General features: G+C 43.6%; 1 protein-coding gene across 3 annotated transcripts in view; it reads right to left on the bottom strand.

The window, feature by feature from the left end:
- atg4da (autophagy related 4D, cysteine peptidase a) overlaps positions 1-20,357 on the bottom strand; it is a 41,687-nt gene extending 21,330 nt beyond the window's left edge. Inside the window, exons 1-9 of one of the 3 annotated variants that reach the window (XM_061906347.1) lie at positions 20,058-20,357; positions 13,252-13,489; positions 6,746-7,016; positions 6,576-6,659; positions 3,746-3,919; positions 964-1,315; positions 834-898; positions 606-757; positions 460-538 (exon numbers count right to left, since the gene is read on the bottom strand). In XM_061906347.1, coding sequence (XP_061762331.1) covers positions 460-538; positions 606-757; positions 834-898; positions 964-1,315; positions 3,746-3,919; positions 6,576-6,659; positions 6,746-6,962 — 1,123 coding nt within the window. In that variant the 5' untranslated portion in view covers positions 6,963-7,016; positions 13,252-13,489; positions 20,058-20,357. Of the gene's footprint in view, positions 1-459; positions 539-605; positions 758-833; positions 899-963; positions 1,316-3,745; positions 3,920-6,575; positions 6,660-6,745; positions 7,017-8,905; positions 9,053-13,251; positions 13,490-20,057 lie in introns of all 3 variants that reach the window. The other 2 variants (XM_061906356.1, XM_061906339.1) reach the window with 2 other exon arrangements.
- Between the last annotated feature and the right edge of the window lie 7,153 nt (positions 20,358-27,510).

The following is a 27,510-nucleotide window of genomic DNA, read 5'->3' as shown; positions in this document are numbered from 1 at the left end:
GGTGAGTGGAGTGTGTGGATGGTGGAACGGTTCAAATCGGTTGACAAATGTGGGAATTGTGCAAGTTCGAAAATTGGTGTATTCATTTTCAATGGGAAAAATCACCCTGAAAACCGGCAATTCCGGGTAAGTTAGGATATTTAAAAAAATACTTTTTAGGGAACTCAAGATTCCTGGTCGAGCCGAAAATGTTGATACTCGAGCGGTTCAGATTGGATGCAAACTGTGGGCTGTGAAGCACACCAAATTTTTGCGGCAGAATAATAATATGTAAATATACTGTACAAAGATATTTTCTCAAGCTGCTGCGCGTCCACTGGTTCCCCCTCACACTGAAAAACTACTAAAATATAAGAAATAGTCCTAGCTTGTAAAGAAATGTGTTCTTTTGTCATTCTTTCGAATAAGAACATCTAATTTAGCTCCATACCAACACAACAAGAAGATGCTCGTCCTTACCTTGGAAGCCAACAAAATAGAGCGAGTGCTTTGGTTTGCCTCCAATGATTCCAATACAACATTCCAGCTTCAGAATGTTCTGGGAAAAAAAAACAGTTTCATCATGAAATAGTGTGAAAGAAGAGAAATGAAAAGCACCGACGAACCTTGACACATTCAATGTAAGATGGGTTGAGGGCCTCCCCGCCCAGACGAACGGGCACCAGGATGATGACCGACTTCCAGGTTTGGTTGTCAGGTCCTGGGGGAGCCTGGCTGAGCGACGAGTCACACAGGTGCGCCACGTCTTCTTTGTACACTGTGATCCGGCACAATAATAATCAAGTCACGTTGTGCTCTGCTGTGACCCAGTGAAGGGACAATGGAACTGTCACCTGTACAGTCCTGAGCCACGTACACAGCCAGGTTGTGGACAACTGTGGATTTGGCCAGAGCTTTCCTACGAAAAAATAAAATCTCATCAAATACCATTTTCTGTACGTTCACTGTACAACGGATCCTTACCGCAGTATATGTGCCACTATGGAGGGGCCGTACCAGTCGCCGGCTTTCTTTCCAGAACTCCGGCCTATTCCCACCAGCTGGTGCACCCCAAACGGTGCCAGAGGTTGATCCCCGAACCAGGTAAGCAGCCTGTGGTGGATGTGCTCGGCTCGTGGGTCCCTTATAGACTCGGGTCTCTTCCTCTGGCCGGATCTGAGCGTCGGATCGCTTGGCAGGGTTTTCTCAGGGGTGCAGTTCCCTCGCGGGGAGATGAAAGAAGGGATGGGGACCCCGCCGACCCTGGCCGGTGAACGCGTTCGCAACACTTCAAAATCCACGTCAGTGAACTGTTGAGCGTCTGGCCAGGTCCAGTCTGCAGAACACAAAAAATGTTTGTCTTAACACCCAAATACAATGTTCGATCTTTAACGGTCAAGAGCAGACGTACACTCACTGGTCAGAGCAGGGGTGTCCACACTTTTTGACTTGAGGGCCACATTGGGCTAAAAGAAATTTAGCCGGGGACTGAAAGCTGACTGCATGTAAAACAGGGTCAAAAGTATACATACAGCAATGTTAATATTAGCTTACATGTCCCTTGGCAAGTTTCACGGCAATAAGAAGCTTTTGGTAGCCATCCACAAGCTTCTGTTTGAGGTTCTAGACCACTCCTCTTGACAAAACTGTTGCAATTCATCTAAATGTGTTGGTTTTCTGACATGAACTTGTTTCTACAGCATTTTCCACATGTTCTCAATGGGGTTCAAGTCAGGACTTAAGGAAAGCCATTCTAAAACCTTCATTCTAGCCTGATTTAGCCCTTCCATTACCACTTTTGACGTGTGTTTGGGGTCATTGTCCTATTGGAACACCCAACTGTACCCAAGACCCAACCTCCGGGCTGATGATTTCATTGTCCCATTTACTCTCTGTAAAGCACCAGTTCCATCCATCCATCCATCCATCCATTTTCTACCGATTATTCCCTTTCGGGGTCGCGGGGGGCGCTGGCGCCTATCTCAGCTACAATCGGGCGGAAGGCAGGGTACACCCTGGACAAGTCGCCACCTCATCGCAGGGCCAACACAGATAGACAGACAAACATTCACACACTAGGGCCAATTTAGTGTTGCCAATCAACCTATCCCCAGGTGCCATTGGCAGAAAAACAGACCCAGCGCACAATACTACCACCATCGTGCTTGGCGGTAGGATGGCGGTCCTGGGATTGAAGGCCTCACCTTTTCTCCTCCAAACATATTGCTGGGTATTGTGGCCAAACAGCTCAATTTTTGTTTCATCTGACCACAGAACTTTCCTCTAGAAGGTCTTATCTTTGTCCAAGTGATCACCGGCCAATTTTAAAGGAGCTTTAAGGTGTGGCTTCTGGAGCAAGGGCTTCCTTCTTGCATGGCAGCCTCTCAGTCCATGGCCATGCAAAACACGCTTGACTGTGGAGACTGACACCTGTGTTCCAGCAGCTTCCAATTCATCGCAGACCTGCTTTTTGGTTGTTCTTGCTTGACTCTTGATCATATTGACCAATTTTCTCTCAGCAGCAGGTAATGGCTTGCGTTTTCTTCCTGATTGTTGCAGTGACAAAACTGTACCATGCACTTTATACTTACGAACAATTGTCTGCACAGTTGCTCTTGGGACCTTGAGTCAGGAAAGTCGATTGGAGCCTTTTCAAAGCATCTTGTTTAAGTCAAAATTATTATTTTTTTCAGATCGGTGCAGAGTTCCTTTAACTTTCCCATTGCCCCGTTTGTAACCGAGTCGAATGACTGCATCCCATGAGCCCTATTTAAATGGGCTCACAGAAGTCAACAGGTGCCGTCAATCATAATCACTCACATGAAGTTAAGAGGCAATGAAGCTCATTTGAATTGATTGTAACTTTTCTACATCACCAAAATTGATAACATATGTTGCTGTATGTATACTGTTGACCCAGCAGATTTGTTCAGTAGACCCATAATAAATTCATAAAAGAAGCAAATTTCATGAATGTTTTTTGTGACCAACAAGTATGTGCTCCAATCACTCTGTCACACAAAAATAAGAGTTGTAGAAATGATTGGAAACTCAAGACATCCATGACATGTTCTTTACAAGTGTATGTACACTTTTGACCACGACTGTGTGTGTGTGTGTGTGTGTATATATATATATATATATATATATATATATATATATATATATATATATATATATATATATATAAACTGGGTAAAACACGGCACACTGACAAAGCTCAACCTATTTTTACCATAACAATCTACAAGGTTAATACAGTTTGCTTCTCTTTTCCCCCTCGATTTATCTGTTTTCTTTTGTAATTCATTACATGTATGAAATGTTGCATTTGAAAGAATTGTATTTTTGATAACAGAGATAATTATTGTTATTTATTATCAACAGTACTATTTTTATTGGGGTTTTTTATTGCTCCATTTGTACTGCGATAATGTTCATTGTCATTTCTGTGTTATTAATATTTACTTCACTAACTGCTTCTTTGATATCACTTTTAGTATCATATTTGTACATATCCTATTTGCTGATGCTGTTCTGTTATTGTCTCTGTCTTATCCCCACATTTTCCCCCTCTGTCTTCTTTTTTTCCCCTCTTTCTATCCCCTCCTGCAACAAATAATATAAATGATTTAATAAAGTCAAATACAAGTAAGGCAACAAAAGTAGTATCACACAATGTGAGTGGTGCATGTCCTCACTTTGGGGAAGTGCCTCATACATTAATGAAGTGGCCAACGAGTGAAAAGACGTGAAAGACACAAACCTCTGGGCATCAAATGGACTACGAGACCCTGAGCTAGCAGCATCTGGCCGCTTCGCAGCATACAGCCCCAGCCGCAGTCCGTGGTCCAGCTGGAGCCCTCCAGCTGAGGGAACTCTCGCCTGTAGGTCAGCCAAATCCTGGACACGAAGGCCATGCGAAACTGATCCACTTGATCTGGTCAGACAACGGGGATTAAAAAAAAAAAAAACAGACCGTGGAAAAAAACCACAACGTGACAAAGAGTCTGTGTAAACCTTGGCCCTGTTACACGTGAGGGATGATCTGATGTTTATCATGCATCTGTGGAATTATTTTATCTGACATGAAACCTGTTACTTTACATTTGATCTTGAAGATATCTTTTAGATTTGTAAGGGAAAAATACTTTAAGTTTTTGAATCCCTGCTTCTTTTAAATTGTAATTCATAATTCAACTTAGTGAATGTTTTTTTTTTAAATTGACAATAAAAGGAAAATGGAAGGATGCAGGTAGATAAGCGGTGTGTGTCTCTAACGACAACATAGAGTTGTGGACCAGGAACATTCATCGGAAAAGATTAGATTAGATTAGATAGTACTTTATTCAATTAATTAATTAATTAATTTACCCTTGTGTAATGTTCATATTGTTGTTACTCAGCCAGCGTTTGTGGGTCTGATGGACCCTTTGCATATTGTGGCTTTTAATGCCTCACAATCAAACACTTTCATATTAAAATACTGAGCAGATGTTTAGCATATCCCAATAAACATATTTTCAGTATTTTAACAGAAAAGTATTTGATTACCTTATCCCAATAAACATCTGTTCAGTATTTTAACATGAAAGTGTGTGATTGTGAGGCATTAAAAGCCACAAAATGCAACGGGTCCATCAGACCCACAAACGCTGGCTGAGTAACAACAATATGAACGTTGCACGGAAAACTTATCCGCCAATTTCTGCATCCCACAGGGATTCTTTTGTGTTTCTGCACCAGTGGTTCCCACACAAGGTTGCAACATTGTTCGTCAACACTGTCTGCTCTCATTTTCTCGCACATTTGACCCTCTGATGTTCTGTGTACCACCACTCTGTCCTCCTTCTCTCTAGGCCTACTGTGTGAGTGAGTGAGTGAGTGAGTGAGTGAGTGAGTGAGTGAGTGAGTGAGTGAGTGAGAGTGTGTGAGCGTGTTGTACACAGAACGTCAATTTCCGGTGGACACGGACATCTTATATGTAAAAGAAATGTGTAGTGGGGGTGTATGGTGTGTGTTCATTAAATATGTATTCTGATATATGTTCTTCACAAAAAATGAACCAAAGTCAGTGAGTCTCAGTTTGAAAAATAATTAAATTGTATAATTTTTCTTTTAATAAAAAATGAAAACGGGTCTCACAGACCCGAACACCACACAAGGCACGTATCGGTTTGTTCACGTCCGACTTTAATGCATCTGAGAGACTGGGTACAGGCCTCAATCTAGGCAGCTGTTTTGGGTAACAACACAGTTCGGCGAACTAATTAATAATGATTTTTAACAGTAATTTCTACTTCATTTGAAGGGGAACTGCACTTTTTTTCCATTTTGCTTATCATTCACAATCTTTATGTGAGACAAGAACACATTTTAATTTTTTTCCCTACATTCTAACTCGTAAATAAACGCTAGCAAATGTCAGCTAAAAAATTAGGCAATGGAAAACGCTCTATTGTAACGCTGTAAGTATATATGTGATGTAGTAACATTCATAATAACATGTAATATTTACATATTTTGCTCATTTTAAGCATAGTGGTGTGTATTTTCCCTCCAAGGTTTCTCATTGTCATCCCATTGGGTTGAGTTTTTCCTTGCCCTGATGTGGGATCTGAGCCGAGGATGTCGTCGTGGCTTGTGCAGCCTTTTGAGACACTCGTGATTTAGGGCTATAAAAGTAAACATTGATTGATTGATTGATATTTTCACAGATGCATCACAACATTCACGTTTCCCTTCAACAACAATACTACTAATCATGGCAGACTTGATGAGAGACAACAAACACTGCGTTGGGATGAATGATGATCTGGAAACTTCTATTTTTAAGCCTGAAATAAGGAGGATGATGTACAAGTTTTAGAAGCTGTGTGCTCAACAGATGTAGCTTTAGTCAAACACTAAGCATCGTGTAGCAGTATTGCTGAGTGATAAACAAGATATAATACATGATAAAACAATCACTTACTGTACAATGTATGCGCTTACTGGGATGTTTATATCTTCCCCTTTACGTTAAAAATTTAACATAATCCTCACAGAGGTTGAAAAATCAGCCTATTTTTCCATCTTTCTGTCTCTGGGTCAAAGTTGGATGTCAAATTTGACCGACTTTTCGGTTTATGTCCACAACCTTCTACTATCCAGGTGAGAGGCATGATTTATAATGTGGAATTAACGTTCACCAACTCTGAGGCGATGCAGCAGCTTAATATGTCAATATAGCAGCATAAGCCAGTTAGCTCTTTGTGATCACGGTGACGCTGAAAGTAGTTTGTCTTTGTTAGCGCTAAAAACATTATTGCTAATACTTGGTTAATATTCATGCAAAAGAAGTATTGGTTTTTTTGTTTGCTTGTTTTTTTAAAAAGATTAATATAAAAAATAATCGGGTGTTGTTGGCAGTTTTGGGATTTTTTTTTTTTCCCCAAAAAGTCCATTAGCTTATTAGATGCTATATTTAACAACTTACAATGCCAAAAAAAGGAAAAAAATGTGTTTTTGTCTTACATAAAGATTGTAAATGATAGGCAAAAAATTTTTTGGGAAGTAATGTTTTTGTAGGATTGGCGTATATAACATGCTGTCACCTTCACTGTTGAGCAGGTAGGAGTGTCCCAGGAGGGTGATTGGGGAAATCTTATTGAAGGTGGTTTTTGATTTCACAGTCCACCCTAAAAGGGAACGATAAGGAAGATAGATTTAAATACATCCACTTTACGTAGTTACCCTGTTTACATATAGCATGTAGTATACTAACCATATTTGACATTGTTCCATGCTGACATAATTTTGGCTTTCAGCTTATCCATTTCCTCCGGCTCCTCTGTTGTTTCTTTGCCAGAGTCTGGACTCTGAGGCGGTCTGGGTCCGTAGCTCCCCTGCAGTGCCACGGACTGCTGCCGCCGGCTGTCCACCAGCTCATTGTGCATCACTCCACCGACGTACTGCAATGCACTTGGGGAAACGGAGTTCATGGCCCGGAGCGCTCAGAAGTGGACTCTGGGGTTCCTCATTGCAACAATGAACGCCTGTGGAGGAGGACATAAAAATAGATATAAAGTGTAAGAAGAAAGGTTAACTGTTGATATGAGAGGCATGAGGCTAGAGTTTATCAGAATCAGACATACTTTATTAATCCCCGAGGGGAAATTAAAATGTGGGCATTTGTGATGTCACGGATTGATGGATGTACCTAGAGCAAAGGGTGGCTATTTTGAAGAAACTACAACATGTTTTCATTTATTTCACCTTTTTTTGTTAAATTCAATGGTCATACATTCTAAGGTATTATCAACAGCTAGTGACATATTCTTGTAACATGCTAGCCAAGAATGTACAACAATTATTCTCAACAAAAGAGGAGAAATATAACCTTGGATGAAAATCTAATTTAAAACATTGGTATGCTCGTACAACACTTAAAATCTTTAGTATATGCTGACCCGTTCCCGCTCGGGATAGTCTCCTGCTGGCCCCACTATGGACTGGACTCTCACTATTATGTTGGATCCACTATGGACTGGACTCTCACTATTATGTTAGATCCACTATGGACTGGACTTTCACAATATTATGTTATATCCACCATGGACTGGACGCTCACAATATTATGCCAGACCCACCATGGACTGGACTCTCACTATTATGTTAGATCCACCATGGACTGGACTTTCACAATATGTTAGATCCACTATGGATTGGACTTTCATACTATTATGTTAGATCCACTATGGACTGGACTCTCACAATATTATGTTGGATACACAATGGACTGGACTATCACAATATTGTGTTAGATCCACTATGGACTGGACTCTCACAATATTATGTTAGAGCCACTATGGACTGGACTTTCACGATATTATGTTAGATCCACTATGGACCGGACTCTCACTATTATGTTAGAACCACTATGGACCGGACTCTCACTATTATGTTAGAACCACTATGGACTATCACAATATTATGTTAGATCCACTATGGACTAGACTCTTACTATTATGTTAGATCCACTATGCACTGGACTATCACAATATTATGCTAGATCCACTATGGACTAGACTCTCACTATCATGTTAGATCCACTATGGACTGGACTTTCACAATATTATGCTAGACTCACTCGACGTCCATAGCATCTGGTCTCCCCTACAGGTTGAAGGGAAGGGGGTTACCCACATCTGCGGTCCTTTCCAAAGTTTCTCATATTCGTTCACATTGGCATCCCACTGGGTTGTGAGTTTTTCCTTGCCCTGATGTGGGCTCTGAACCGAGGATGTCGTTGTGGCTTGTGCAGCCCTTTGAGACATTGGGGTCTAGGGCTATATACAGTAAGTAAACATTGATTGATTGATTTATTGAGTACATGAGTATGTGGAATTAAATTACAGAACGGATTAACCAAAGAAATGAAACAAAGCAGCAATATAATTCAGTGTAAGAGACTGTTCAAACTACAAGTGTTGACAAAGTACACAGAACAAGAATTATGCTGAACATCTTGAACTCTGTTTTATTATTGAGACAAATATTATTTATGTATTTAATATCTGTATGCTTACTATGGTATATTTATTTGTTCACTGTTCTGTTACAGAGAACAAGGAAATGGGATAAAATTGCTATGGTATGAAAATGGGTAGGATTAGAAGGACATTAGAAGCTCTGCTTCTTTCTACTCCTTTTCGGATGTGCTGTAATGAAACAACTGGAATTGTGAGTATCGTATGCATGTTCCAAATAAACTGAAACTGGAACTGAACTATCTACTGTGGCCCCGCTATTGTTTGGAAACAATATGCATTGTTTGTTTACGTACATTCATCCGACAGCAGTAAAAATATTGCGAGCTACAGTGCACATTAATACACAACCTGTGCAAATAACAGGCACTTCGGAACTAGTCAGACAATCTTACTATTGTTGTCTGCACTATTATGGTCACTTCCAGGAAAAAAATGCATGAATGGGTGCCACACCGACGTGTTCAAAGGAAACCGCAGTTGTCATCAGTCTTCCACAGGGTTGCACAATAGTGACTCCACACGGTAGTTTCAACAAGGAACTGCAAATAGATGAGTATAAGTCTTGGGAAAGTGCTGCTATCATGTGACTGACATTTGACTTCAGACCGGGGACTTTTTTTCCCCCGCTAATCTGCACGCAAAGATGGTGTTTATCTTGATCATTCGCAGATCGCATACGCACACAGCTGCACGTATTGAATAAATGCAATTATTTATCAATAATTTTTGGTCACAAAAAAAAAAATGCGAGGGACAAGAAGAGGATAGGACAGAGACAATAACAACCACAAAAAAAGAAAAGCATCAGCAAATAACATATGTACAAATATGATACTAAAAGTGATATTAAAGAAGCGGTTGGTGAAGTAACTATTAATAACACAGCAATGAAAATGAACAATATTGTACTACAAATGGAGTAATAAAAAAAACCAATAGAAATAGTACTGTTGATAATGAAAAATAACAATAAATATCAAGAATACAATTGTTTCAAATGCAACAATTCATACATGTAATGATAACTTGAATTACAAAAGAACGCAGATAAATGGAGGGGGGAAAAGAGGCAAACTGTATTAACCTTGTAGATTGTTATAGTAAGGATAGGTTGAGCTTTGTCAGTGTGCCATGTTTTACCCAGTTTATATATATATATATATATATATATATATATATATATATATATATATATATAACACACGCACGCACGCACGCACGCACGCACGCACGCACGCACAGTTATGGTCAAAAGTTTACATACACTTGTAAAGAACATAATGTCATGGATGTCTTGAAGTTCCAATCATTTCTACAACTCTTATTTTTTTGTGATAGAGTGATTGGAGCACATACTTGTTGGTCACAAAAAAACATTCATGAAGTTTGGTTCTTATATGAATTTATTATGGTTCTACTTAAATGTGAGCAAATCTGCTGGGTCAAAAGTATACATACAGCAATGTTAATATTTGGCAAGTTTCACTGCAATAAGGAGCTTTTTGTAGCCATCCACTAGCTTCTGCTTGAGTTTTTGACCACTCCTCTTGACAAAATTGGTGAAGTTCAGCTAAATGTGTTGGTTTTCTGACATGGACTTGTTTCTTCAGCATTGTCCACACGTTTCAGTCAGGACTTTGGGAAGGCTATTCTAAAACCTTCATTCTAGCCTGATTTAGCCATTCCTTTACCACTTTTGATGTGTGTTTGGGGTCATTGTCATGTTGGAACACCCAACTGGACGGTATAGCTCGGTTGGTAGAGCGGCCGTGCCAGCAACTTCAGGGTTGCAGGTTCAATCCCCGCTTTCGTCATCCTAGTCACTGCCGTTGTGTCCTTGGGCAAGATGCTCCCAGTTCCACCCCCACTGGTTTAAAAATGTAACTTAGATATTGGGTTTCACAATGTAAAACGCTTTGAGTCACTTGAGAAAAGCGCTATATAAATACAATTCACTTCACTTGACAACTGCGCCCAAGACCCGACCTCCGGGCTAATGATTTTAGATGGTCCTGAGGAATTTGGAGGTAATCCTCCTTGTTCATTGTCCCATTTACTCTAAAGCACCAGTTCCATTGGCAGCAACACAGGCCCGGAGCATAATACTACCACCACCATGCTTGACAGTAGGCCTTGTGTTCCCTGGGTCCTGGGCATGACGTTAAAGTGCATCCGACCGTGGAGGCTCCTCTATGGGGTCTTGGGGCACTAGGAGGTTAACCCTTTTACTACTGTTACCCTAGGTGGCCCTTGGCAAAGGCCTAGTACCCGACTGCCCCCCAGCCAGGGATATGGTGAAGACCTCAACGGAGGAGCAGGCGTAAGACGGTACATTTAAGAACTACAACGGCTGCGATGGCGGAGGAAGGCTGCAGCAGAAAAGGGTCCCAGTCGTCTTGGACTCCCGGCCACTGCACCCTGACCCGATTCTGGCAAGGATCATGTGGCGACTGTCTGTGCACCAGTCTTCCCAAGTAAAACAAAGTCACGCACAGGCATCCTCCATAAAGGGATAACTTGTTCGAGTGACCGCCGATGATTGGTGTTCCTGGGATTAAAGGCCCCGCTTTTTCTCCTCCAAACATATTGCTGGGTATTGTGGCCAAACAGCTCAAGTTTTGTTTCATCTGATAATGGAACTTTCCTCCAGAAAGTCTTATCTTTGTCTATGGGATGTCAATAGGGCTGGGCGATGTATCGATATACTCAATATATCCCGGGTTTGTCTCTGTGCGATATAGAAAATGACTGTATCTTGATATCGGAGTATATGTTCTCACGCAGTTGCTTTTAGCTGCGGGAATTACACTGCATGCATTTCTCCCTCTTTATTGTCTCTCCTTCTCACAGAGACTTAAAACAAGCGCACCTTCTTACACATGTCACGTGTGCAACGTCACACGCCCTCCCCGAGCAGAGTGTTAGCGACATGGTAACATTACCTGTGATGCTAACGGTGTGTTGCGAGTGGTAATACGAGAGAGGAGGTGTGAATCTAGTAACAAATGGAGGAAGAATTAATTCCCAAGGAAAACAGCGCGGGATCCATCCTCTGGCGGTCGTTTGGCTTCAAGTGGGAACATGTTGAACATTAAAACGGCAGAAGCGTTGCTACAAAAAGTAGCAGCACTGCTAATTTGTAGCATCATTTGAAAAGTCACCCGCTAGAGCAGGGGTCGGAAACCTTTTTGGCCGAGAGAGCCATGAAAGCCAAATATTTTAAAACGTATTTCAGTGAGAGCCATATATTTTTTAACACTGAATTAAATTAAATGTGTGTATTTTTAAGAAAGACGAATATTTTTAGAGAATAATAAGTATCTTATTCTTTTTAATAACGTTGTTATTGGGGCGGTACATCTCGGATGGTAGAGTGGCCGTGCCAGCAACTTGAGGGTTCCAGGTTCAATCCCCGCTTCCGCCATCCTAGTCACTGCCGTTGTGTCCTTGGGCAAGACACTTTACCCACCTGCTCCCAGTGCCACCCACACTGGTTTAAATGTAACTTAGATATTGGGTTTCACAATGTAAAGCGCTTTGAGTCACTAGAGAAAACGCACTATATAAATATAATTCACTTCACAATATAATTCACTTATTCTAAAGCTAACCAATAATAAATATAATACTTCTCACCATTAATGTGACTTCTTGAACAGGTGCGATAGAAAATGGATGGTTGGATTAAAATGCATGAGAATGTCTTATCTTTTGAACGTTATTTTTAACACTGTGATTATCAGCGGAATTATTCATTACTTATTATGTTAAGCAATGCCAGCTAACATTTATCTGAGAGCCAAATGCAGTCATCAAAAGAGACACATCTGGCTCTAGAGCCATAGGTTCCCTACCCCTGCACTAGAGAATGAAGAGTGCTTGTCAACATCTTCGTTCGGTGCCACACCCACAAACTGCCGAAGCAACTATTTTCACATCAACACCGTAGGACATATACTATTTGATATGCAGCTCGTTTTTATGCGACACTTATTGAAATATCTTGTGTGACATCATGTACAAAAGTGAACTTTATTTGTTTTAAACTATTGTAGTGGCGTTCTGTACAAAAAAGTGCACTTTAATTTAGTGTTGTTTTGATATGTCATCTTAGTGACATCATGCACAAAAGTGCACTAATAGCTTGTTTTAAAATGTCTCTGACAATCTTGCACTTTCTGTTTTGAAATGACATGAATATTGTGCCATTTCTTAAAGGCCTACTGAAACCCACTACTACCGACCACGCAGTCTGATAGTTTATGTATCAATGATGAAATCTTAACATTGCTACACATGCCAATATGGTCGGTTTAGTTTACTAAATTGCAATTTTAAAATTCACGCGGAAGTATCATGCTAGAACGTTGCGGTATGATGACGCGTGCGTGTGACGTCACGCATTGTAGAGGACATTTTGGTCCAGCACCGTTCACAGCTATAAGTCGTCTCTTTTCATTGCATAATTCCACAGTATTATGGACTTCTGTGTTGCTGAATCTTTTGCAATTTGTTCAATTAATAATGGAGACGTCAAAGAAGAAAGATGTAGGTGGGAAGCGGTGTATTGCGGCCGCCCTTAGCAACACAAACACAACCGGTGTTTCCTTGTTTACATTCCCGAAAGATGACGGTGAAGCTTTACAATGGAACAAAGCGGTCAAGCGAACATGGTTCCCTACCACATGTCAACCGGCAGGTTTCGGTGAGAAAATGGTGGTGATAAATTGGCTCTTACCGTAGACATGAGCGGAGAGTTGCGTCGTACCTCCTGCACCTGTCAAAGAGGCTGCTGCGGACTCTCTAAGCCTCCTCCCGACCGGCTGCCTCCGACCATCAGTTGCTGCCACCGTGGAGAAAGCATCGGCTGCCTTCACCTCGTCGAGAAACGTGGCTTCCCTTGGAGACACTGGCGGTCACCACACTCCTCCGACTTTCAGATTGTACAGGTACGACCATATAATCTCAATACGACACTAGTAACACAATAAGCAGATAAGGGATTTTCCAAAATTATCCTAGTAAATTTGTCTAATAACATCTGAATCGCTCTGCCATCTAGTTTTTTTTTTCTAGTCCTTCACTCTCACTTTCCTCATCCACGAATCTTTCATCCTCAAATAAATGGGGAAATCTTCACTTTCTTGGTCAGAATCGCTCTCGCTGCTGGTGGCCATGATTGTAAACAATGTGCGGATGTGAGGAGCTCCACAACCCATGACGTCACGCGCACATCGTTTGCTACTTCCGGTACAGGCAAAACTTTTTTATTGGCGACCAAAAGTTGCGAACTTTATCGTCGATGTTTTCTACTAAATCCTTTCAGCAAAAATATGGCAATATCGCGAAATGATCAAGTATGACACATAGAATGGAACTGCTATCCCCATTTAAATAAGAAAATCTAATTTCAGTAGGCCTTTAATAACTGTTTAATAAATACAATGTTGGTCAATTGACTTAGTTGTGATTTCCCCCTCTGCATAAAAGTTTAAAAGTAGCATAAATTAATGCAGTATGAAGAAGAATGTTTTAATGTCGACACATAGAATCACATCATACTGCTGTGAGTATATGTATCAAGTGTTCATTCAAGGCTTAGGCAAAATATCCAGATATATATTGTAACGGGTTGAGTTAAGGGGAGATGTTAATGTTAATGTGTCAACTTTCACGTACTTAGTTTCATGTACTGTTCTATGACACTGAAGTTTACAGAGTGCCAGTGAAGGCAACATGTTCAGAGTTGCATGCTGGGGGTTGCCTGTGATTGGGTGAGGGAATAGGAGGGAGAGTGCTGTGATGTTGGGATGCGGAAGTGAAGAGGTCGGAGGTTTTAGAGCGGGAGAGACAGACGCACGAGAGATAAGTTTAGCAATACTAGAGAGATATATAAATGTGCCTTTGGCGGTGATTACGCCCCACAGTAGCCTGTTACGTGTCTAACAATAAAGACAGCAAGTGTACTACGCCTCTCAACTGGTTTCTGTGGAAACGCTACACTGGTGTCAGAAGAAAAAAAAGACGGTGAGAAGAGAAAAGGGACGCTACACACCACCGTTACACACGTGTGGACACAGAAGAACGGAGGACACAGCGTCCACACTCCGGTGAGAAATGGAGTACAAAAAAAAAGTGAAGCGGGAGGAGGGAGCCGGGGTGCCGGAGCGATACGGCGCTGTCGGAGGCTGGGATGCGGCTGAGAGAGAGAGGGTGAGGAGAACGACTGCTCAGATGGCCGCTGATGCCGGGTTCAACTCCTCCGCCCGTCTCGGAGCTGGACATGCCGCAGGTGGAGAGCCAGCCCCCGTCAGGACGGAAAATGTCGCCCCGCCCTCGGTGAAAACCCCCAGGTATGATGGCAAGGCTGACTGGGAAGCTTTTCACGCCCAGTTCGAACTGTTAGCCCGGGCCGGCAGGTGGTCCACAGAAATGAAAGCTCTTCAGCTAGCTATGTGCCTCACCGGGGATGCTCTGTCAAGCCTGCTTCTGCTGAGCCCAGAAGACAGGAGTGACTATGATGCTTTAGTGGGAGCATTAAAGAGGAGGTTTGGACAATGTTCCGCGGCTAGCTTACTTCGCTCCGAGCTGTGCAGCCGACAGAGAAGGGCTGGGGAGCCATTAAGAGATCTCGCCAATGACATTGAAGGGCTGGTCCACCGCACCTACGCCCACATGCCCCCCGCCATACAGAGCGAATTAGCTCGTGACCATTTCCTGCAGGCGCTGTCACCGGGCGACCTGCGTATTCAAACGCTGCTGGCTCACCCCAAGTCCCTCCTGGAGGCTTTGGAGCTGGCTTCAGAGAGAGAGATGCTGGGTGCTGGCCCCCCCACCTCCACGCTGGACAATGCACTGAGGGTGAGGGCCGCGATCGTACCTGAAAGGGTCGACACAGCGCCTGCCTGGGCGGAGGAACTGACGCAGCTGGTGCGGGCTGCTTCGCTACGGGGAGAACAGCGCCCCTGGGGGCGCACAAGGGTCTGCTGGGCGTGCGGAAAACCTGGCCATCTGGCCCGGCAGTGCCCCAGCGCCCCTAAAGACCAGGGAAACGATGCGGGGAACGCATAGCCGGGACGGTGCGGTTCCCCGGGACAGCGTCCCAACCCCGAACGGGCGGGGATACAACATTGGAGGATACAGGGGGCCAACAGGTGCAGGTCGTGATGCTGGGCCGGACTGGGACGGGGAACTGTTGGTACGCCCCAGTGACATTCGGGGAGACATGCTGCTCTGCACTGGTGGACACGGGTTCGTCAGCCACCCTGGTAAGACCTGATGTGCTGGGAAGAGGAACCACAGTCTGGCCCACCTTAGTGAAGCTCCAGACGGTCACCGGGGACCGGGCCCCCATGGTGGGGGAGGCGGTGGAGACTGTGGGGGTGGGGAGAGAGATGGTTCGCTGCCCAGTGTGGGTCGCGGACCTGGAGGACTGCATACTAGGGTTGGATGTTCTTGAACTGATGGACTGTGTTATTAACACCAGGAGGGGAACGCTTACATTCCCAGACGGACATGTCGTACAGATGTCAAGACAACCATCCCGGCCGAACTACAACACTGCTCACGCGGTCGCGGTGCGGACGACACAGGTGACATTAAGCATGGCTGCAGGCCCTGTCTTCCTCTGTGAGCCGACCACACCGCCCCCCTCCTCACCCGCCACAAAACCACATCGACCCACCACAATTCCAGCCCTCGACTGCAACCCCCCTACAGGCCGCCCGAGCTGCCTTCCACCCCGCCCACCGCACATCCCCACGATCGCCCAACACCTGCCACACCGCCTGACAGTGAAGAGAGAGTCGCGGACGTGAGAGCGGTGTTTCAGAAGAACTGTGACGGACTGACTCACATCGAACAGGGGTTGCTGTGGCAGCTCCTGCTGGAGTATAAAGACTGTTTCTCACTATCGGAGGATGGCGTGGGCCAAACTGATCTAATCCGGCACGACATTGACACAGGGAATGCCCCGCCCATTAGAATGAGGCCCCGAAGCCTTCCCCTGGCCCGACAGGCGGCAGCAGACAAAGCATTACAGGACATGCAGCGAGCAGGACTCATCGAACCCTCCACCAGCCCTTGGGCCGCCCCAGTAGTCATGGTGCCTAAAAAGTCCAAAGAAGACTGGCGGTTTTGTGTGGACTTCAGACCACTCAACAACGTAACAAGAAAAGACTCTTACCCCCTCCCACGAATCGACGAGGCCCTGGATACAGTGGCGGGGTCTTCCTGGTTCACCTCACTAGATCTGCGCAGCGAATACTGGCAGGTTCCCCTCACCCCCGCGGCCAGGCCCAAGACCGCCTTCATCACCAACGGGGGCTTGTGGCAGTTCAAGGTCCTTCCATTTGGCCTCTGTAACGCACCCGCTACATTCGAGAGACTAATGGACAGGGTGCTGGCTGGGATCCCCCGCCAGGAGTGTGTCGTTTATCTAGACGACATCCTGGTCCACGGGGTATCGTTTGAGTCAGGCCTCAGGAGCCTCAGGCGCGTGCTGGAGAGAGTGGCAGCAGCAGGACTGAGGCTGCACCCCCAGAAGTGCTGCTTTATGAGACGGGAGGTCAGGTTCCTGGGTCACAGGCTGGGGGCTGGGGGCTGGCGGCGTCAGCACCATGGAAGAGAAAGTGCAGACTGTGCAGGACTGGCCCACCCCCAGCTCTATCTCCGAACTGAAGAGCTTCACAGGGCTGACCTCCTACTACAGGAGGTTCGTGAGGGGTTTCTCCAGCATAGCTGCGCCCCTGTTCCGGCTACAGCGGCCGAAAGAAAAGTTTGTCTGGACAGAGGAGTGCCAGACAGCGTTCACCTCACTTAAGAGCCCTCCTGGAGGCCCCGATTCTTGTCCCCCCTGACCCCACCCTGCCCTTCGTGCTTGACACGGACGCCAGCAACGTCGGCACGGGGGCCGTGCTGTCCCAGGTGACCCCCGAAGGGGAAAGAGTGGTTGCGTACTATAGTGGGACATTAAATAAGCACGAACGTCGTTACTGCGTCACCAGGCGGGAACTCCTTGCCGTGGTCAGTGCTATCAAACATTTCAAATATTACCTCGGGGGCCTCCACTTCACAATTAGGACCGACCACGCAGCCTTACAGTGGCTCATGTCCTTCAGGGAGCCGGAGGGCCAGCTGGCACGCTGGATCGAACTGTTACAGTCGTACGACTTCACCATGGTCTACAGGCCGGGGAAACAACATGGGAATGCGGACGCACTTTCCCGCCGACCCTGCGCCGCCGACAACTGCCGCTACTGTGAGAAAAGGGAGACACGAGAAAGCGAGCAGCAGCAAGACGAGGTGAAATGTGCGGCGGTGGGACTAACAGCTGTGGACACAGCAGAGTGGAGGCTCAAACAGGAAGAGGACAATGACATCAGACCGGTGCTCACGTGGACGACAGCTCAACGTCGACCCCCATGGGGAGAAGTTGGGCTTTGCTCCAGGGCCACGAAGGGGCTTTGGAATATGTTCTCAAACCTGCGTGTGTGTGACGGGGTGCTTCAGAGGGGGTGGAGGGAGGCTGCTACAGGAGAGACACTGTGGCAGGTGGTCGTACCCAGGGCCCTACGCGAAACAGTGTTACAGGCAGTGCACGGAACTCCCGGCTCTGGTCACTTCGGGGTTGGCAAAACACTCCGCCGCCTACGTCAGGGGTTTTACTGGGGGCAGCATGGGCGGGACGTGAAGGACTAATGCCGCCGCTGTGACAGCTGCATGGCGCGTAAAGGCCCCACCGAAAGATCGCACGCCCAGCTTCAACAGTTCCCAGCGGGCTGCCCCATGGAGAGAGTGGGGATCGACGTTCTCGGACCGTTTTCCCGCTCGGAGAGAGGTAACCGTTATATCCTCACGGCCATGGACTGGTCGAAAGATTCAACCGCACGTTGGCGCAGCAGCTGGCCATAGTGACAGCCAAACACCAACGTGACTGGGACACTCATGTCCCCCTGGTGTTGATGGCGTACCGGTCCGCCGCCCAAGACTCCACCTCCTGCTCCCCGGCCCTTCTCATGCTCGGCAGGGAGATCAGGACCCCGGCTGAACTGATGGTGGGCAAGCCGCCCGACAGCCCAGCGGACCCCCCGGGGCCCGAATATGCCAGGAAGCTGCAGGACCGCCTAGAGTCTGCTCACGAGTTCGCCAGAGAGCAGTTAAGGAGCGCAGGAGCAAGACAAAAGAGGAACTATGACGTGCATGCCAAAGGGCGACATTTTAGTACTGGAGAACTGGTCTGGGTGTTCAGCCCCTTGAGACAGAAGGGCAGGTGCCCGAAGCTGGACAGTAAGTGGGTGGGAACCTGCGGGGTCCTAGAGAGACTAGGTGAGGTCGTGTATCGAGTACAGCTGCCACCAAGAGGTAGAAAAGTTGCCATACACCGTGACAGACTGGCCCCCTACCGGGGCACGGCCGTTCCCCCGGGACAAGGGGGCGGAACGCGAGACAGCTTGGACACTACCCCAGACACTCCCCACGCCCCCACCAATGGACTGTCTTCCCCCCACTCCACCATCAATGGACCGCCCCCACCCCACCACCAATGGACAGTCTGCTTTCCACTTCCCCACCAAGGGACCTGTCCTGTCTGACCCCCCCCATAATGGACTGTTAACCCCCCACCCTGTGCCTATCTCGGGACCCCTTTCCCCCCCACGGCGCCTCCGGAGAGACGTCAGACCTCCCAGGCACCTGAGAGACTTTGTGTGCTCCCTCGGGGGCGAGGGACTTTGAAGAGGGGGTGTCGTGTAACGGGTTGAGTTAAGGGGAGATGTTAATGTTAATGTGTCAACTTTCACGTACTTAGTTTCATGTACTGTTCTATGACACTGAAGTTTACAGAGTGCCATTGAAGGCAACATGTTCAGAGTTGCATGCTGGGGGTTGCCTGTGATTGGGTGAGGGAATAGGAGGGAGAGTGCTGTGATGTTGGGATGCGGAAGTGAAGAGGTCGGAGGTTTTAGAGCGGGAGAGACAGGCGCACGAGAGATAAGTTTAGCAATACTAGAGAGATATATAAATGTGCCTTTGGCGGTGATTACGCCCCACAGTAGCCTGTTACGTGTCTAACAATAAAGACAGCAAGTGTACTACGCCTCTCAACTGGTTTCTGTGGAAACGCTACAATATCGTGTATCGCGATATGGCCTAAAATTATCGAGATATTAAAAAAAAAAAGGCTATATCTCCCAGCCCTAGATGTCAGCTGTAAAAAAAATTGAACTGTACGCTGTATGTATACTTTTGACTCAGCAGATTAGCTCACATTTTCATTAGACCCATATAAATTCATAAAAGAACCAAACTTCACAAATGTTTTCTTTTTGTGACCAACAAGTATGTGCTCCAATCATTCAAAAAAAAGAAAAGTTGTAGAAATGATTGGAAACTCAAGACAGCCATGACATTATGTTCTTTACAAGTATATGTAAATTTATGATTACGACTGTATATCTGTGAAGCAGATTTAATCTAAACACCATGGGGATTAAATAAACATGGTTTAATTCAAACAAGGTGAGAGTAACACATATTTGTACGTACCCAATCACAAAGTAGTCCCAAGGTTGAAGATGCCGTACATCTTGGTGTTGTTTTTATCGATTTTATTAGTTTGCCAAAGCTAGCCGACATTAGCATTAGCTTACCCGGCGTAGCACTGGCCGGCGTTCAAGCCAGACCACCCCAATGTCGAACTAAGCCGCTGACCCAAAAACAATGTTTCGAAGGTTAAACATTAAAAAGGCGGTGGACTTGAGACATAACGCCTGGAACATAAGACGAGACATGGCTAGTTCTCGCCCGTCAGGAAACCAGTTTTATTCCCCGGATGTCCTTCCTCAACGCAATGTGATTGGTCGATGTTGACGGCGACGGACGGGGATTGGTTTAGATGCTGAGTCGTTTTCTATTGGCAGATACAAACCATGTGATGCAAACCAGGAAGTGGCTGACTTTTATTTTGAAGGTATTTTAACATGAGTTCGAGCAGTGTTTTTTAACCTTTTCTGAGCCGACACACATTTTTTTTCATTGAAGAAAATTCTGAGGCACACCACCAGCAGAAAACATAAAAAAATGAAATCCAGCAGCTAGATATTAACGATAAAAAGTTGTTCTCGCAATTTTTTCATATTGTAACCTATTTTTATGGTTTTGCCTCTGTTATATGCCTTGAGCTCTCATTTTGAAGGCGCGGAGAACGGAAGTGGTGTCACGTTAGAGTGGAGCAGAGGTTTTGAAAAGAGAAAAAATAAAGTGGTCCTTCTGTAAAACTAGAGTCTCCATGTTCGTTATCTTATAGTTTTATACAGTATAGGCAACTTATATAAACCCTCTGTAACAATATAGATTCCAACCATAAGCAAGCATGCATCACTATAGCTCTTGTCTCAAAGTACTGTCACATCACGCCGTGATTTATTTTGATTTTTTTGTTTTTTAGTAGTGTTTTAGTTCTTGTTGCGCACTTATTTTTTTGTTGATTCATTTACGGATTTACTTTGTGGACGCCGTCTGCTCCACACGCTGTAAGTCTTTGCTGTCTTCCAGCATTCAGTTTTTTTTTACTTTGCAGCCTTTTCAGTTTTAGTTTTGCATAGCTATCCCTAAGCTTCAATGCCTTTTCTAAGCGGCACTCGCCTTTTGTTTATTTTTTGGTTTAAGCATTTCACATTTCTAGGCGCAGTCAAGGCGTTGAGGGGATCCGTTTTTTTTGTGGCTGCAGGATTAGGTTTCTGCTTTTTGCAGATGATGTGGTCCTGATGGCTTCACATAGCCAGGATCTTCAGCTCTTACTGGATCGATTCGAGTGTGAAGCGACTGGGATGAGAATCGGCACCTACAAGTCCGAGTCCATGGTTCTCGCCCGGAAAAGGGTGGCGTGCCATCTCCGGGTTTGGGAGGAGACCCTGCCCCAAGTGAAGGAGTTCAAGTACTTGGGAGTCTTGTTCACAAGTGAAGGAAAAGTGGATGGTGAGGTGGACAGGCTTCTTCAGTAATGCGGACGCTGTATCGATCCGTCGTGGTGAAGAAGGAGCTGAGCCGGAAGGCAAAGCTCTCAATTTACCAGTCGATCTACGTTCCCATCCTCACCTATGGTCATGAGCTTTGGGTTATGACCAAAAGGATAAGATCACGGGTACAAGCGGCCGAAATGAGTTTGGGGCTCTCCCTTAGAGATAGGATGAAAAGCTCTGCCATCCGGGAGGAGCTCAAAGTAAAGCCGCTGCTCCTCCACACGGAGAGGAGCCAGATGAGGTGGTTCTGGTCAGGATGCCACTCAAAGGCCTCCCGATAGGAAGCCACGGGGAAGACCCAGGACACATTGGGAAGAATATGTCTCCCGGCTGGCCTGGGAACGCCTCGGGATCCCCCGGGAAGAGCTGGACGAAGTGGCTGGGGAGAGGAATATCTGGGCTTCTCTGCTTAGGCTGCTGCCCCCGCGACCCGACCTTGGATAAGCAAAAGAAGAGGGATGGATGGCATTTGACATCTTTACCTTTTTACTATTAATTGATTTACGTGGACGCCTTCTTATAAAAAGGTGAAAAACATATTCGGGTGTTACCATTCCAATCAAACCTGCAAACTAATGTCGTTGTTCCCAACATCTACCTGCTGCCACCTAAAGTGTTGGAAGAGTATTACACGGTTACTCTGCCGAGCTCAAGACAACGGCACATTTGCAGGTCATAATTACCCAGTGATGGGTCCGGCAACACCGATGCATCGGCGCATGCGTCGAACTCATAGCGCAAAACCCTGTATCGTGCGCGTACCGCTTTTCGAAAGTCACGTGACCGACCATTAGCTGTGTCGCACTGGCACCTGCGCGCCAAACTGTGTTTATAAGGAAGTGCATCTGTCAACGAGATTCTGCTGCCAACAGAATCGCCGCACTTCTGTCGTTGGTCATTTGTGATTTATCGCTGTCGGGGATCATTTCCGCCGTGTGGGAATATTTTGATTATATATAGGAAAAAAAGGTTTTCCTGTTCATTTCCTTGTCCTCTCATCCTGTTCTCTCAAAGTTTCTAATTGATCTGTTAGTATGGCTTTAACTGTACGTATTCTTGTGAAAAACCCTTTCGGTAGCTCAGTTTGTAGAGTGGAGGGCTGTAAATGCTCATGCTGAGTTCCTTAGGGCACTGGTTCAAATCCAGCTCGATGGATCACTTACTACGTTTTTACCATTAATTGATTAACGTGGACCCCGACTTAAACAAGTTGAAAAATTTATCTGGGTGTTACCATTTAGTGGTCAATTGTACGGAATATGTACCGTACTGTGCAATCTACTAACAAAAGCTTCAATCAATCAATCAACAGTGCGTATTCAGAGCGCATGTAAAAAAAAAAAAATTAAAAAAATCCCAGTCCACAAGTATTCTCATTCACAACACATTCTCTTAGATGTCCATGTTATGATACATGTTCACATTATTTTTTGACTGTATCTAAAAAAGATAAAAAATATATTTTTATTTAAATGAAGATATGAAATAATCCTAAATGAAATACAAAGACTTGGTTTATATTATTGTATATACTAGGTCATAAAATCAGTGTCTGTTGAGTCGGTCCATAGGTTGCCTGTAGGGATTTTTAATGTCCAGCAGATGTCAGTATTTAGTGACACAGTATCAATACAGTTTTGCAATGTGTCGAAACGATACATGACGCCTCATCAACCCATCACTATAATTACCGGTTTGCCCAAAAATATTTTCAACCCAATTAGGGGAAATTACATAATCTGGAACGGCACACCAGAATGTATCTCACGGCACACTAGTGTGCCGCGGCACAGTGGTTGAAAAACACTGAGTAAGGGTGCGGAGATAACTATAGAAGAGATGAAATTTGGCAGATTTATCAATGATTGTGACAATTAAATGTTTGTCAACATTATTATGCTCCAAGCTGCATTTTTTCTACATTAATGTCGATTCATGAAAGTCATTTTCTAATGGGTTTAATAATTTAAAATTATCAATTAAATCTTGGGAATTGATTAAAAATACAAAGCCCTTGTTTTTGAACGCCTCTTTTGTCAAAGAGCCACAAAGTAACACCCTGTCAAAAATTGGAAATTTCCAGATTTTTATGCCACCTCGCCGCGCTTCCGGTGTCTGCATTTGTGTTACATCGACAAACAAAAGAATGGAATACACACACAAACACATATTTGATAGAGACAGTAAACTACTTTGTGAAACTTGTTGGAGATAGGTTGTCATAACAATAAAGTGCGTGTAAATGACTATAAATGTCAAAAAGAAAAGATCCTTCGAACCGGAAGTGGGATAATTTATTTCAATGCACTGACAAGGTTGAATATACAACCACCTTTTTCTGCAGCTTTTTTCCTATTTCACAAATTAAACAACCACACAAGCATCGAGACAAAAATCGTACACAAAGACATAATTGAATATTGTTTATGACGAAAACTGCACGTTCAAGTCATTGATGACGTGGCAGTGACGTGTTCAAACCACTAGAGGTCAGTATAATACAATAACAAACACTGCATACAACTCTCAACGCTGCATTGCTATTTTTTTTTAATGTGAGGACACTGAAATCAACAAAAAATATGTACATTAATTGTGCAAATACCCCAGAATGAATACAATGTATACTTGATAAAACACATTTAATATGTAAAACTGTCATTTGTCCTCCTGCTTTGGTTTCTACATGAGTGCTACTTCCTTTTTTTAAGATGTCACTATTGAAGTCAGATACACAGTATATGTTTTTTAAAATGTATTTAAGCATATAAAATGCATCCTGCGTGGAGCTGAACTTTACACAATTTTTTTGGTTATATTTTCTACATTTCCTTCCGTACTGAGCCCTTATGCACGTACAACAGGGGTGTCCAAACTACGGCCGGCCAACTGTCTTCAATACGGCCCGCGCCGTGATTTAAGTCAGGATTGTTGATAAATGTATTTATTTTAAAAGGCTGCCTTTGTTGCTCCCGTTTCGGAGCCACCAATGACCTCCAATCATGCCCTAAAATAAACACTGCACAACATTCACTTATCTGACCCAATGCAAACAACCTTCCCCAGTCATGGTGCGAAAAAAATTAAATACTAAAAAATTGATCTATCCACCACAAAATGTCAACAGACATGGTCACACATAACGCAACCTGCTCACTAAACTTAGTGGGTATACATTTTTTAAAGAAAATGCTAAACACAAAACTAATATTTGCTTGATATTTGTCTGTAATATTACATCATAAAGCAATATTATTGTGGTTATATTTGGTTGTAATATTATATTATTAATATTTTTGTGCTAATATTTGACTATAATATCATTTGGTAATATTATATTAAGTAACATTATTGTGGTAATATTTGGCTGTAATATTTTATCATTAATATTATTGTGGTAATATTTGGCTGTAATATATCATGAGTAATGTTGTTGTGCTATTATTTAGTTGGAATATTATATATTTAAGTTATATTATTTTCCAAATATTCAGCTGTAATATTATATTATGAAGTAATATTATTGTGCTATTTGGTTGTAATATTATATCATTAATTATATTGTGCTATTATTTGGCTGTAACATTATATTAAGTAATATTATTGTGGTTATATTTTGCTGTAATATTATATCATAAATATTATCGCGCTAATATTTGGCTGTAATATTATATCCTTAAGTTATATTGTTGTGCTAATATTTGGCTGTAATATTACATCATTTATTAATAATATTGTGCTATTATTTGGTTGTAATTTTATATATTTAAGTAATATTATTTTCCAAATATTTGGCTGTAATATTATATTATAAAGTCATATTATTGTGCTAATATTTGGCCCTTCATCACAATCTAGTATTTATTTACAAGGCGGGAGTTATAATGAATAAGTGGAAAAACCCCATTGGTTGTATGATAAGTGGATGTTAGGGAAGTGTGCAGTAACATGCTTGACCACACCACATGAGCAGAGAAAACGGTCATCCAGTCTACAGGGAACACTATAATAAATAAATAAATAAATATATATATATATATATATATATATATATATATATATATATATATATATATATATATATATATAAACATTTAATAAAGTCAAATACAATTAAGGCAGGGGTGTCAAACTGCTTTTTTATTGAGGGCCACTTGGCAATGATGGCTGCCACGTTAATTGATGTGACGGATTACAAAACATGACGTGGTGGACCACATTCAATAGGGCAGACCACATTATACGTGTGCGTTTCTACAGAATATATGTGTATTTTTAAACTATTATATATGTTTGTACCAAGTGTGTGTTTTTGCAGTATTATGTGTATGTTTTTACAGTATATGTGTGTGTATTTGCAGTATGTGTGTGTTTTTACAGTAAATGTGTGTTTGTACAGAATGTGTTTTTGCAGCATTATGTGTGTGTTTTACAGCATATGTGTGTGTTTTGTAGTATGTGTGTTTGTACAGAATGTGTGTTTTACAGCATATATATATATTTTACAATATTCAGTATTGTTTTTTACAGTAAAAGTGTTTTTTTACAGAATATGTGTGTGTTTTTACAGTATTGTGTGTCTTCTTAATGTATATGTGTGTTTATACAGTATAAATGTGTGTTTGTACCGTATATGTGTGTGTTTCTACAGAAAATATGTGTAGTTTTGCAGTATTATGTGTGTTCTTCCAGTATTTTTGTGTGATTTTACAGCATGTGTGTTTTTAATGTATATGTGTGTTTTCACAGTATAAATGTATGCGTTTCTACAAAAACATTTTATTGTTTTGCAGTACAGTGGGGCAAAAAAAGTATTTAGTCAGCCACCGATTGTGCAAGTTCTCTCATTTAAAATGATGACAGAGGTCTGTAATTTTCATCATGGGTACACTTCAACAAATCCAGGAATTCACATTGTAGGAATTTCAAAGAGTTTATTTGTAAATTATGGTGAAAATAAGTATTTGGTCAACCATTCAAATCTCTCACCGATGGAAGGAGGTTTTGGCTCAAAATCTCACAACACATGGATGGCCCCACTCATTCTTTCCTTCCTTAACACGGATCAATCGTCCTGTCCCCTTAGCAGAGAAACAGCCCCAAAGCATGATGTTTCCACCCCCATGCTTCACAGTAGGTATGGTGTTCTTGGGATGCAACTCAGTAATCTTCTTCCTCCAAACACGACGAGTTAAGTTTATACCAAAAAGTTCTATTTTGGTTTCATCTGACCACATGACATTCTCCCTCTGCTGTATCATCCATGTATCCATTTTGGTATAAACTTTAAAATTCCTTCAATGTGAATTCCTGGATCTTTTTTCACATTCTGCCTTTCACAGTTGAAGTGTACCTATGATGAAAATTACAGACCTCTGTCATCATTTTAAGTGGGAGAACTTGCACAATCGGTGGCTGACTAAATACTTCTTTGCCCCACTGTATATGTGTGTTTTTACCGTACATGTGAGTTTTTATCGTTTACGTATGTTTACACAGTATAAATCAATCAATCAATCAATGTTTATTTATATAGCCCCAAATCACAAATGTCTCAAAGGACTGCACAAATCATTACGACTACAACATCCTCGGAAGAACCCACAAAAGGGCAAGGAAAACTCACACCCAGTGGGCAGGGAGAATTCACATTCAGTGGGACGCCAGCGACAATGCTGACTATGAGAAACCTTGGAGAGGACCTCAGATGTGGGCAACCCCCCCCCTCTAGGGGACCGAAAGCAATGGATGTCGAGCGGGTCCAACATGATACTGCGAAAGTTCAATCCACAGTGGCTCCAAGACAGCAGCGAGAGTCCCGTCCACAGGAAACCATCTCGAGCGGATCAGCAGCGTAGAGATGTCCCCAACCGATACAGGCGAGCGGTCCATCCTGGGTCCCGACGAGCGGTCCATCCTGGGTCTCGACTCTGGACAGCCAGTACTTCATCCATGGTCATCGGACCGGACCCCCTCCA

Source organism: Nerophis ophidion, linkage group LG01 (genome assembly GCF_033978795.1).
Source record: "Nerophis ophidion isolate RoL-2023_Sa linkage group LG01, RoL_Noph_v1.0, whole genome shotgun sequence".
Lineage (NCBI taxonomy): Eukaryota > Metazoa > Chordata > Actinopteri > Syngnathiformes > Syngnathidae > Nerophis > Nerophis ophidion.
This window is presented reverse-complemented; position numbering and strand designations above follow the sequence as displayed.